General features: G+C 37.9%; 1 protein-coding gene across 7 annotated transcripts in view; it reads right to left on the bottom strand.

Moving 5' to 3' along the window:
* The window catches only part of CNOT2 (CCR4-NOT transcription complex subunit 2), a 112,901-nt gene extending 101,341 nt beyond the window's left edge, over positions 1–11,560 (bottom strand). Inside the window, exon 1 of one of the 7 annotated variants that reach the window (XM_059936493.1) lies at positions 11,334–11,560. Coding sequence is in view for 2 of the 7 variants with exons in the window: in XM_059936491.1 (XP_059792474.1) it covers positions 10,782–10,795 (14 nt within the window). In the remaining 5 variants the exon portion in view is untranslated. Of the gene's footprint in view, positions 1–8,426; positions 8,520–10,070; positions 10,092–10,781; positions 10,811–11,333 lie in introns of those variants that run through there. The other 6 variants (XM_059936487.1, XM_059936486.1, XM_059936491.1 and 3 more) reach the window with 6 other exon arrangements.
* Between the last annotated feature and the right edge of the window lie 1,066 nt (positions 11,561–12,626).

Raw genomic sequence — 12,626 nt, 5'->3', positions numbered from 1 at the left:
ACAATAAAAATAAAATCTATTTAACCATGTAGTTCAGGATGTAGACTATTCTGAAGAATGAATTCTCTAATGACTTCTAGTTAATTGCAGCAAATTAAGTAAAAAGCCTTTGGCTTTGTAAACTTTTCTAAAATGTGCTAATAAATCGTCTTCTTAGAATAATAAACATAGTGGACATAAATCAATATTTGATGCCTGAGCATACTGCTGTACCTGACAATCATTATTAAAACCATCAAAAATTATAAAGGGGCGTATCTTGATCAAGATCTGAAGATATGGAGAAATTTATTTTATAAGTTTTATATGTAAGTTTTAGATAGGAGTAAGTTGTCTTTACTCCATTTAAAATTATTTGCCTTAGATATATGAAAAAATGGAGGAGCAACCTGAGAATTGGGGGTGGCAAGTTTCCAGTTTCTAGAGTTTTAGTATATGTTTTTAGAAGGAAAACATATTTTACTTGAAAGCTACTTTTTAAAATAACAGTACGAGATTAAATAATCACAATCAGCAGAACTCACAGGCACATACCATCACTAACTAGATTTTTAGAAGGGTGACATGAAAAGCAATGCCTTTCCCTTCAATACACAATCATTTTCCAAATTCATTACTCTGTGATTCACTTTCCTGACTTTGCTACTGCAGCTACTTAGTACTATTCTACTCTCCTTATATGGTATTTATTTTAATGCTTCAAAAGGCTCAGGCCCAAAAGATCTTTAAAATTATTCATACACATTAAATAATGCAAAGAATATACAACAGTTTCAAACTACTGCACTGACTTCTCAATGCTCTAATTATAAATTACAAATGAATTTCATTTGTAGGGAAAAAAAGGCACGCATGATATTCACAAAAATATGTTTGGCTAACAATAATAAGGAGAAAGAACACAGGTTACAAAAACGAGGAATAAACCAGAATATTCAAAATCTTTCACCCTTAATGAAGAGGGAATGAAGACAAGGTAGACCTCCTTATATACACTTACACAGAAAGTATCAGGAGTTCATCGTGCAAAAAAACATGCAAGTATTAACTGGCCTACTCTGAGACATAGCAGAATCATTTTTTCCCGCACTCTTCCACGCTCCCCACTCCAATAGACAAATATTTAATTAAATAAAAATGAAGGGCAAACCACATGAATGCAGCAGTACCACAAGGTAAATTGAATGAGTGAATGAATAAATGAACCACACAACTTAAGAAACTACTAGTTTCATTACAACCACTAATAATCAGTACTCATTACCATAATACTTTCACATGCTTTACAGTTAGCCAAACATTTTTGCTTTCAATATCTCAGTTCTCATCAGCAACATTAGGAGGTATAAATGACTAAAAAGCTGAAGTTCTCCAATACTAATCTGCCCAGGTACATGGCTAATAAATTCATGGAGCCCAGACTAAAACCCATCTTCTGAATCCAAGTGTGGTAGTCTTTCCAAAATAATATATTATCCCTCCATTAAAAATGAGCACATGCTCAAAGGTAAATAAGTGACCTTTCTCAACTTCCAAAAAGTAAATCATAGGTGCTATATTATTTCCTCTGAACTTCCTCCAGAATTCTGAAATATTTACTCTGTATAAAGGAAAAGAGGAACCAACATTGCTAAGAACCTATTGTCAGGTGTTTTGCACTGTATTTAATCCTCTAAATAAGCCTAAGAGAAGATATTTTATTAATTTTAAGGAAATGGAAACTAAGGCACAGAGAAGTAACTTGCTATAGATAACCTAACATAACTCAGGCTGTAAGTGGCAGACACAGTCCGAGTGCTAAGTCAATGCTCTCCCCATTCGATTTATCCCATTTAACAAAGGAATTATTAAGTGCCTATTATGTGCCATGCACCATGCCAAATGCTTCAGATAGAGCAATGCTAAAATGTATCTATGTTACCCAAAATATTACACATTATACTTAACACCATCTAAACAAAATTCCTGGTAGGAAAAACATGTCTAGACTGTAAGAACAAAACTGCACTCTTCTTGTTTACATTTATAAATTTGATACAAAAAAAAAGGATAGTGTACTCTATGAAATAAATTGTGGCTAATTCTCATTTGCCTCAGAAGCTCATAGTTAAGTGGCAAGTCCCACTCCAAAAACAAAAGCAAAAAACAAACAAAAACACCCACAAGAGCCTTTATTCCTAATATCAACCTTATGAGGTAAATACAGTTACTTATCCACATTTTTCGAGTGAGAAAACTGAAGTTTAGAGAGGATTAAGTCACACAGCTAATTAAAAGCATAATTGGTGATTCCAATTCAGGCTGGTTAGTACCAGAGACTTTAACAAAATCATGTAAAAGTCCAGCAAAATATAACTCTCTTTAATAGGAAATAGTTATAATGAGCTCCATTTTATTCAGTCAAAAATGAACTAAACAATTAGGCAACTTGGGCAGCTCCAAGTCATCACGTAGAATCATTAACTTTTGCTATGAAAAAGTGGTATATAATGCATACTATCAAAGTAGTAATTTGCTCAAACAGCATTCTTAGGGAATCAATTCTTTTTATTTAAAAACATTCATTTGGGCTCTTTTTTTTTCAGTGTCAGAATAAATAATGCTAGCAACCTAAAATAAATGCACAGCTGTTATGTGCAGTATTTTGAAGAACACACACACCTCAGCATTGTAAAATATGCACTGCTAGCAATATATTATAGGTATAAGCTCCTATGAATGATTATATTGCTAATTTAGATTTTTTTGGTATTACTCTAATTTACTGAAGTAATGTTAAATCTCATGCCTGCAAACAATGTCAAATAACAACATTCAAACTCTGCCTGCCCTAAAACTTACATAACAAATTCCATCCATTAATATGAAACTTTTCATTATGGGCATTGGTTTATATGTATAACAAGTTCTCTGGAAGATAACAAACTATAGAATTTCAAAGTTCTTAGTAATTAAAAAATCCTGCCAACATGAATACAGAATAATTATAATTTGTCTAACAGAGAGAAAAAAAAATCCTTCAAAAACTTTAGAAATACACTAAAGCATCAAGCTTGTAAATTTAATCATAAATCGTCTGTGGAATCTAAAATTTCCTCCTGAAGCACAAATCTGATTTTCACTCGCGTTGTCAAAATAAATTGGTTAATTATTCCTCATCATGTAAAAAAAAGTCTCTCACACTATGGCAAATTCATTCCCTCAGTCAACTTCTCATGAGGTTGCAGAACTGCATCAAGAACGATAGGAGATTACTGCGCCATTCTCTAAATCCAGCCTAGTCTTCCAGACTTTTTGTATTTGCAATGCTGATTCCGTATCCTCCCCTACCTAAGTGAACTCCAAATCACCCTTCAGAACCCAGTTCAAACATCACTGACCTGAAACCAACTCTTTAAACTCCCTCAAACAAGGTTGCTCTACTCTAGCATGTACCCATAACATGCACCACAAAAAGTGAACTTCAAGAATTATTCACTGCATCTCTAACAGTGTATGGCACATAGTAATATGTATTGAACTGTACAAGGAAATCTAAGTAAACATGAAAATCATTACTGATTAATTTCTTAGAAAAATCTATCTAAAATATTGCAAAAACAAAATCTTTTAGAGGTTTTGATAATTCTACGCAAACACAAAGAGAGTTTTAAGTTTGCTCTCCTTTATAATTTTCCACTAATACAGAGATACCCCCCACAACCTGATCCAGAAAACATCATGGCCTCTTAAATGAAAAATAATTCCTCCTCCCTATAGTTCTTCATAAAATGTATTATAAATTACTGGGTCCATCACAACATTTTCAGCAGTTGAAAGACACAGATTTACATCTTAATCATCTCTTTTTCTTTTTCCCTTTAGAGTTTACCCCTATTTATGCAGAAAGCACTAAGTAACTACTGATGAAATTCCTGTTTTCATCAAACATGAAAAACTTGACTCCATCTCAGGGTCTTCTATTCTTTCTGCCTGGAAAAACATTGATCCAGATTTTTGCATGGCTTTCTCCTTTCTCAGTTTCTGCTCAAAAGCCACCTCCAGAGAGGTCTTGCCCTCATCACCCTACTTAAATAGTCTCCTCCTTCCATCCCTAACCAATTGCTGTACCCGTATCCCCCTTTATTTTCTTCATCATAGTTGCCACCCTCTGAAATTGTGTCTACTTGTTTATTATCCGTCTCCCCCCTAAGACGTTAGCTCCATGAAGGCGGAAACTTGCCTTGTTCACCATCATATATACCCAGCACTTACAGCAATGTCTAGAAGAAAATAAACACTCAAATTATTAAAGGACTTAGTTGAAAGTGTCTACTGAAAAACAAGCAAGTTCTATGAACTTCGCATCTGCAGAGAGGAGAAAAAGTCTTCACTTTCAAACTATGCTCTGAAACATCTTAATAGCAGTCAGAGGTCAAATTCCCTGAAGCACTGGACTATATATAATTGTTTTATACATACATATCTATTTTAGATGTGTGATTCACAATCATACATAACACAAAAGTGCATCATATATCAAATTTAAAATTTGGAGACTGCTATCTCTTCCATCAGGTTAAATAGTTTTGCTATAGACCTCAAAGTTTAGCCTGACATGTCTATGAATATATGTACAATTTCTCTTAAGTGTGCATAGATTAGTTTCTATAGCTCTGAATTTTTTCTAATCTAAGGCCAGACATGCTCACTCACATAAAATTATAAAAACGACACCCCAAAAGCACTATTCCATGCACTACTAAATCAAGACAAAGTTAGCACATGACCTCAAAATATAATTGTGCGATAAGTAAATGTGTAAAATGTAGTATCTGTAATATAATATTATTACTTACTCTCACTATAACACAGGATTATTACTAAAAGTTTTGGTGTTTCTTGATGAATATGTTTATCATTTTTAAAAATGTGAGCAGCTGTTGCATTCTCCCAGAAAGTCAAGCTTGAAACACAAATTTCCTAATACTTCTCTTTCAAATTTCCATATTAATTTAATTAAATGATCCTGAATCTGCAGGATGATCAATTAAAAACAAAAACAAATCTTCTACTTACATCTACTTAATTTGATAAATCAGGATTTTCCCTATAGAGTAGCATTAAATTAAGTGAGAAAGACACTAGATGCTGAGTCCAATCTAAGGATAAAATGGCCTTCAAAATTCCCATTTACTAATTTTCATACTAATCAAAACAGTTTGATTGTTCTATTTTTATGTTAATGTTAAAATTTAACCTTATTTTAAATCTTAACATCAAAATGACAGCCACATAAAATTATGATGGTGTAATATGGAAGTGCTCTGCAGGCTGTAAAGCACTTTTTAGGTACGTGTTAAGTAGTAAAATTAAGTCAAAAGGAATGAGGTCCTTTGAATGGCATGGTAAACTTACTGAATATTATTATTTTACCAATCTATGAAAGACTCTTTTACAAACAGAAAATTAAGTACAAAATTTGCATGAAGAATAAGCATCGTAATTTACAATGTAAAAAGTAACACAAAAACACATTCCTGCCAGATATGACACAAAACCAAATGTTCCTCTCGGAAACACATTGTATTACATAATCTGTCATTACATTTTGTCCAGATGCTCATACAAGATGGAGTAATGTTTCAACATCCAAGTATATAAATGGAAAAATGGTATATCAATAAGTTTGAAAAAAATGCAAGTGTACTTACTCACTGTTACCTAAAGTGCCAGAACACAAAATTTCCTCTTGCTTATTTTATCATTCCTTGGCAAAGTAAATATGTACTGTGAGTGCATTCTCATCTACTTTCACATAAGGAGAGACCTTTCAATCCACTAAAAGCAGAGAAAAAACTGATGTTCCCAGTACCAGAACAAACTCTTTTAAAATAATATACTCTCTGTATCTTCAGTAGCTTTTAGTCATTAAAAAGTCAATGAAAAAAAAAAAGTCAATGAAAAATACGTAGGCAAATGAGACATTTCTAAGATCTTAAGTCAAATGTTTAGCATCTTGGGACTTCCCTGGTGGCGCAGTGGTTAAGAATCCGCCTGCCAATGCAGGGGACACGGGTTTGATCCCTGGTCCGGGAAGCTCCCACATGCCACGGAGCAACTAAGCCCTTGTGCCAGAGTTACTGAGCCTGCGCTCTAGGGCCCGCGAGCCACAACTACTGAAGCCCGCGCACCTAGAGCCCATGCGCCACAACAAAGAGAAGCAAAGGCAGAGAACAAATAGAAGCTGGAGCACTGCAACGAAGAGTAGCCCCCCCCCGCCCCCCCACTGCAAATAGAGCAGCAACGAAGACCCAACGCAGCCATAAATAAATAAATAAATTCATTTAAAAAAAATGTTAGCATCTCCACTAAATGCAATTCTGTATATCATTTACTGTTTTGATTTCTACAGTTCAAAAAAGGGACACAAAACTGGTGCACAATCTCTTATTCAAACCCTTAAAGGCCACGTATTTCCCAGAATTGAAATTTATCAGATTTTAGAAAGTTAAGATAGCATATATATTATGTATGACCTAACACCTCCCAGGGTGGCCTAGACAGCACTTGCCATCAAATACATTAATATTTCTGCATCAAAACAGAAAATCAGGTTAACACAGATAGACCATGATTAGGCTACCAATTTCAGTTGGAATTTGCCTTCACACTTGCTTTTTTAAAAAGTCAGTTTGTAGAGCTTTTGGAAATTTGGACAGCCAATAAAAATACATTAAATCATCTCAGCCAGTTTTCATAAGGAGAATGGTATTCAAAAACTAGAGAACTCCTACTTTGTACTAGGCACTAGGTCAGGCACCAGGAGTAAAAAGGTGGCGGCCAAGGGGGAGGACATAGAATCTAACGTCAAAAAGCCCAAATCTAATAGAAGCTCATGGTTAAGCAACTGTAAATATATTATGGGGTAAACACAAAGTATCTCCTTCAACCAATGACCTTAGCCATACAAAATACAGCAAGAAATATAGACCTAAACACTGCCAGAAACACTTTGTTACTTACATCCTTCCCTCAGTCCTGTACTCACTCCACACACATTTTTCTAAGAAGCTGGTTATCTAGTTTCCCATAGGTAATTAAGAAGCAGAACTGTAAGAAATGACTCAAGGAAGTAAAGGAATGCAGGATGCCCTTCTTCCCATACCCTTTTCCAATCTGTTGTTTCAGACCAGTGGATTGGGAAACAACACATGACAGCACTCTCAAATGACAATTTGGCACCATTTCAGTTTACTGCATATTTATTGATAACCTACTAAGTATTACGCAGTTAGAAGGTACCAGAAATGTAAATATAAATAAGACAAAGCCCTACCTCTCAGGTGCTTACAATCCAGTGGAGGTTAAGGTGGACGGTGGGGATGGACAGTAAATTACAATACCATGTGACACATTCAATAATAGAAATTTGAACAATAAAAGCAGTACAGCAGAAGGATTTGGGAAATCAGGAAAGGTTTCTTTAAGAAAGTGACACCAGAGTAGTTTTGAACGATAAGAAATTTGTCAAACAACAGAGAAGTGATACTAAAAATACCACCACCATCCCCTCCAAGCCCCGCATAAAAACATATGCATGAAAGCAAAAAAAGGGAAAACTTTCAGGGTAAGTGGCAGGTATGTCCAAAATATCTAGCTATATCTAAATAGACTTAGGTCCCTGGTGTAAACATATACAAAATATTAAAGTGTGTCCAGAAAAGGAAAATTATGTTTTTTTCCTCTTAGATAATTCATTTTGCATTTCATGATTATATAAGCTATGTGGCCTTAACAAAAAATAAACATTGTAAACCATTTTATTAATGCATAATGTAGCATACCCCCAAGTGATAATACCAAGAGATTATCATCTGTATTTCAGAGAACAAGATATCAGGAAAAAAATATTAGGAATTCTTTTTTCCAAGTCATTTCTAATAGTATAGACAAAGTAAATAAATAAACAAGCCATATCAGCATGACTTGTCATGAGAGGAATTTTAAGAGTTTAAAAAAGGATGTCAAACAGAAAAACTAAAGCAACAAGAAAAAAAAAATATATATATAGTATTGAAGTTGAAGAAGGAAAAGTTCAACGCACAAAACCAAGGTAAAAATTACAAAATAATTTTAAAACCTTAAAACCCTAGTGTTCATTCTATTTGTTTTCGAAGGTAGACGTTCTACAACAGACACCAATTTTAGTATAGATCTTTCCAAAAATACCTAGTAAAAGTCACAATGAAATTCAACTCCTCTAAGTATCATGGGTAGAAATCATCCATAGCAAGGAAGAACAATCACATGTATCATCAACCAGAATGATTCCTGTCACAGCACTAGATCCTTTGATATCAATATTGTGATACCAATATTGCATGTAATTCTATTCAAACATTACAGTGCAACTCAGATTACCTCTGCCTCTAAAACTGCCCTACCTGGTACCTTGGTTTCTTTGGCTTCTTTGTGCTACAAAATCCACTAGAAGTCTAGGTAACAAAATCTTGTTAAGTAGTATCTTTTCTGAAGATTGTATCACTGTTTGCATAAATTGTCCTCAAATGCCTATTAAGCAAGCACATGGAAAGTTTGCCTTTAAATATGTAATCATCACAAATGAACTTCCTACAGTTAAAAATGTTGACAATTAAAAAATACTGTTTAACACTGCTTTTTAAAGAGCAAAGAATAGTTAACTTATTTTTACCAATCTAGTAATGTCTAATCATTATTTCATATTTAGGTGTGAAGCATACCTTTTCTTTATTTTTCTGTATTATTAGAAAATCTTATGAAGCATATTTGTGAGTAAAAAGGGTAAAACTATAACTTCCCACATGTTACAAAAATTTCTGTAAAGGTCTTTCAAAATACAAATACTTTTAATACCAGTATCTGCTGAAGAGATAAGAACCAAAACAACTGGGTTAGAAGCACTTCTAATGAAATCTACTCATAAATCTAAATATTTATTTACTTTTGAACAAAGAAAATTTTCAGATAACTAACTGTGAAGTACCTATGAAAAATCAAAAAGTAAATTAAATATCCAAGGTTATTAAGTAAAAACACAGGTAACTAGTTCTCTTGGGGAGGAATATCATTCTGAGGTTTATTTTCCAAGATCAAGTAGTACTTTGAAATGGAAGGGAATATAAATCACTCACTCATGCATTTTGTCTTCGTTTTTCTGCCATATAAATTTACTTTAAAACTAAAGTATTGTAGAAACTAAAAATCTTTAAAAGGTTGTATTTCTTGCTTGGTTAAATGTACAGGCAATTCTAATTCCCCAAGAGTATCAGATTAGGCTACAGATATCGCTATACAGTATACCTAGAATAAAAGGGTTCTGCCAACAAATGATGCTTACATTAATTAGAATGCCAAAAAATGGGAAAGTTTCTCAATTCCTATCTAAAACACAATACAAAGTAATCACAGAAGTCACTGCAATTCAAGCCCTCAGGAAAAAAAAATGAGAGTAAAGAACCTTTTTAAAATTAAAGGAGGATCTTACAAAGTCAAGAAAGAAGTGGAGAATTTTTGTCTTTTTTTTACATGTACCTTGTATTTTTCCTTTAGATTTAATATTACAAGAGAACTACAAACTGAAGCGGAGTTCAACATACAAAGTTAACTAAACATCTTGGTCCATTAAGAAGTATTTCAATGAAAAGAGATCTGAATGTACACATCAAACCACCTTAATGTAGCCATTTAGCCATTTCAGTCCACTGTGATTCTTAAGCAACCCTTTAAATCTGGGATAAAGTTATCTTCCAAAATTGCAAAAGAGATGTCTTCACTGGCGTTTGGGAAATAACTTGTCAAATATACCAAGTATTCCCAAACAACAACATATACCCGGTATGTAAAGAGATATTTTCAAATTTCTAAGCCCCACCCCCTACTTTATTACTTCCACTTATGTTGTTTTAAGAGGCAAATAACGCTGCACTTATGATTCTAGAGGTCTAGAAATTCCTAAAATCAAGCATGACAGAAAATCTGTTCAACTTTGAACTCTAAATTCAAGCATGGCCTCCCTCATGAACAGATTCTAACTAGGTATTTCCTACCATTTCGCCAAGAATCTAAGGGTTGATATCACTGTACTTATTAGAAACCGTCCAGAAGATTAAGAAAGGAGTAGGATTCTTTGACCAAGAGTTTTGAAACAAAATGTGTTGCATTCGGTCTTCTGGATGTTGAAAAGTGAAGGCATCTCCTAGGATTCGAAGGAAGCTGATGTTTAGGTTCCTTCCAAGAGTGTGGTACCCGTATGTAAGACTTTTGTAGTTGTAATATCATACCCACAGTGCCTGGAATAAACGCAAATTCTAAGACCTTGGAAATGTTCTCATAAAAGGAAAAAACTCGTATTCGCTAAGGCCCACAGTTACCAAGAGTTAGAGGCTGTCTCTCCTAGACGGACCACAGAGCCTAAACTAAGAACTAGGAGCGCCTCTTTTAACCCCAGTCACTTGTTCCGCGAAACTTTTAAGTTAGACCCAAGACAGCAAAAGGTGGAGAGGCCCCGGCGGAAGTAGAAACCTAGGGCTTGCAACTTCACAGACTGAGGCGCCTCGGGTTCCTCCGCCGCCGCAAGATTCTCCGGACTCAGTCTCTACCAGACCACGGAACCTTCACCCCCCGGGTACGGAAGCAGAGGAAGCATCCCAGTTGCACTCTTTCTCTTCCACCACCCATAGCCTTCGGTACCCAAGGGCCTGGCAGCTCCTGAGGCCCGTTAGCCAGTCCAGCGTCCCCCACCTTTTACATGTACATACACAGAAACACACATAAGTTGCAGATGATGTGCGTGTACTGAGAGAATGTGAAGAGCCAGAGACCGCGGCAGCTGCCAGGAAGGCGGCAGCGCCGTCTAAAGCGGGCCCGGGGTCCTTGGCCACCGCCGCTGCCGCCTTCTCTTCTTCCCCAGGAAGCAGCGCGGCGGAGGCTCCTCCGCGCTGGAGGGAGCCCGGGGGAAAGGAGTCTGAGGGAAGCCCCAGCGCCAGCTGAAGGGACCGGGCCTAGGATCCAGAACTGCCGCTGCAGCGACCCGACTACAGCGACGCTTTACGTCCCGTCCACCACCCTCCCCATACACACCCCCTCCCTCCCTCCACCGCCACCACCCCCCCTCCCCACCCGCTCTGCTCTCTCTCTCGATTGGAGCCGAGACAAAAGCAACGGGAAGCGGCGGGCCGGGACGCTGCCCGCGGACTCCGGGCGCGACCGGCCCGGCCCCGAGGCATTCCCCCGCCTTGCGGGGGCCCCGAATCCGCCGCCCCCGCCGCGCGCCCCACTGCCAGACTTCCGAAAATTTGCCAAAAACTCACCGCATGAATTTTCTTGTCCCGCGGATCCAAGATGGCGACGTATCCACCGCGGAGGCTGCTGGGAGCAAGACCTTTACCCTCTGACCCCCGCCGTGACCCCCGTCGTTCCGACTTCCCTCGAGGCGGCGGCGGAAGGTGGGAGCGGCGATTGCCGACGGGACAGAGTTGGGGGTGGGTAGACCGCTTCCCGCGCGTTCGAGGTGGGTTGGGGAGGAGCGCTTCACTCCCTCACCTTCCTCCCCGCGGCCTCCACCGTCTCTCTCACCGACTCGCGTGGAGGCTCGTAGCTTCTCCGCAGTCGTTACAGGGAGCAGGGCCTCTGCGGCCGCTACGGCTCCCCTGGGGCCGCCGGGTTGCTTCGCAAGGACCACGGGCCCTAGGTCCGAGGAGGACCGCGGGCTCCAGGGGCGGGGAATGGTGAGGTGGCGTCGGTCCGCCCTCCCCGGGGACGCGGAACGTGTTTGTGTTTGTGTTCGTGTCGGACACCCCGCCCCCCTCCACGTCCGCCTCGTCCCGGCCCCACCTCGCTCCCGCCACCTGAAACTGATCTGATTGCTGTCCCCTTTTCTTCCCTCAGCCCCCGAAACCTCCGGTGCTTGTTCACGCACTTCCAGGGACCGGCAGCACGTCACCATCAACTCTTGAGAAGTGAGTTCCCCTCAGTCGAAAACCCTTGGTATTTTCTACTCACCCCCCTTCCCTTTTTGTTGTTGTTGTTTTTTAACTTGTCGGAAGGGAGCATATTGGGGAGCAGGTTTTTAAAATACTGTTGGGTGAGCTTTGCTGAGTTAGATTTATAGCACTTTTCTCGCTCCTACTCCCCAATCCCCACGTAAGCTGGAGTGACTGTCTGCGCTGTCACCAGGACCGTTTGAAATTACGGTGGCTTTGGGGGAAACTTAAGGAGAGTGAAGTCTCTGCTTCCCAGAAAAATAATTGTCACTCAACGTGAAATTAATTTTATTTTCTTTGAAATAATAAATCTCTCTCTATTCCTTTGTGTATTGATCAACTCTTCCCTTTTTACTTGACATTTTTGGACCTAAAAAGAGCCTCTGCATGCGTGTTTAGGAATTGTGTAGTTTCATTAAGTGAAAATTGTTAATTCCTTTCTACTTGAGTAATAGAATTCACTACTGTAAAGTACAATTCATTTGGAGTAAATAAAATGTCTACTTCCCTTGTTTTGTTTCTTGTATAAAATCATCCTTTTCTTCCAAAAATTTACTGTGATTCAATTTAAAATTTATCACTGAAGGGCAAGAGGCATCTGTCAGTCATAAATAGCAAGAA

The sequence above is a fragment of the Balaenoptera ricei genome, chromosome 10 (genome assembly GCF_028023285.1).
Source record: "Balaenoptera ricei isolate mBalRic1 chromosome 10, mBalRic1.hap2, whole genome shotgun sequence".
NCBI lineage: Eukaryota > Metazoa > Chordata > Mammalia > Artiodactyla > Balaenopteridae > Balaenoptera > Balaenoptera ricei.
This window is presented reverse-complemented; position numbering and strand designations above follow the sequence as displayed.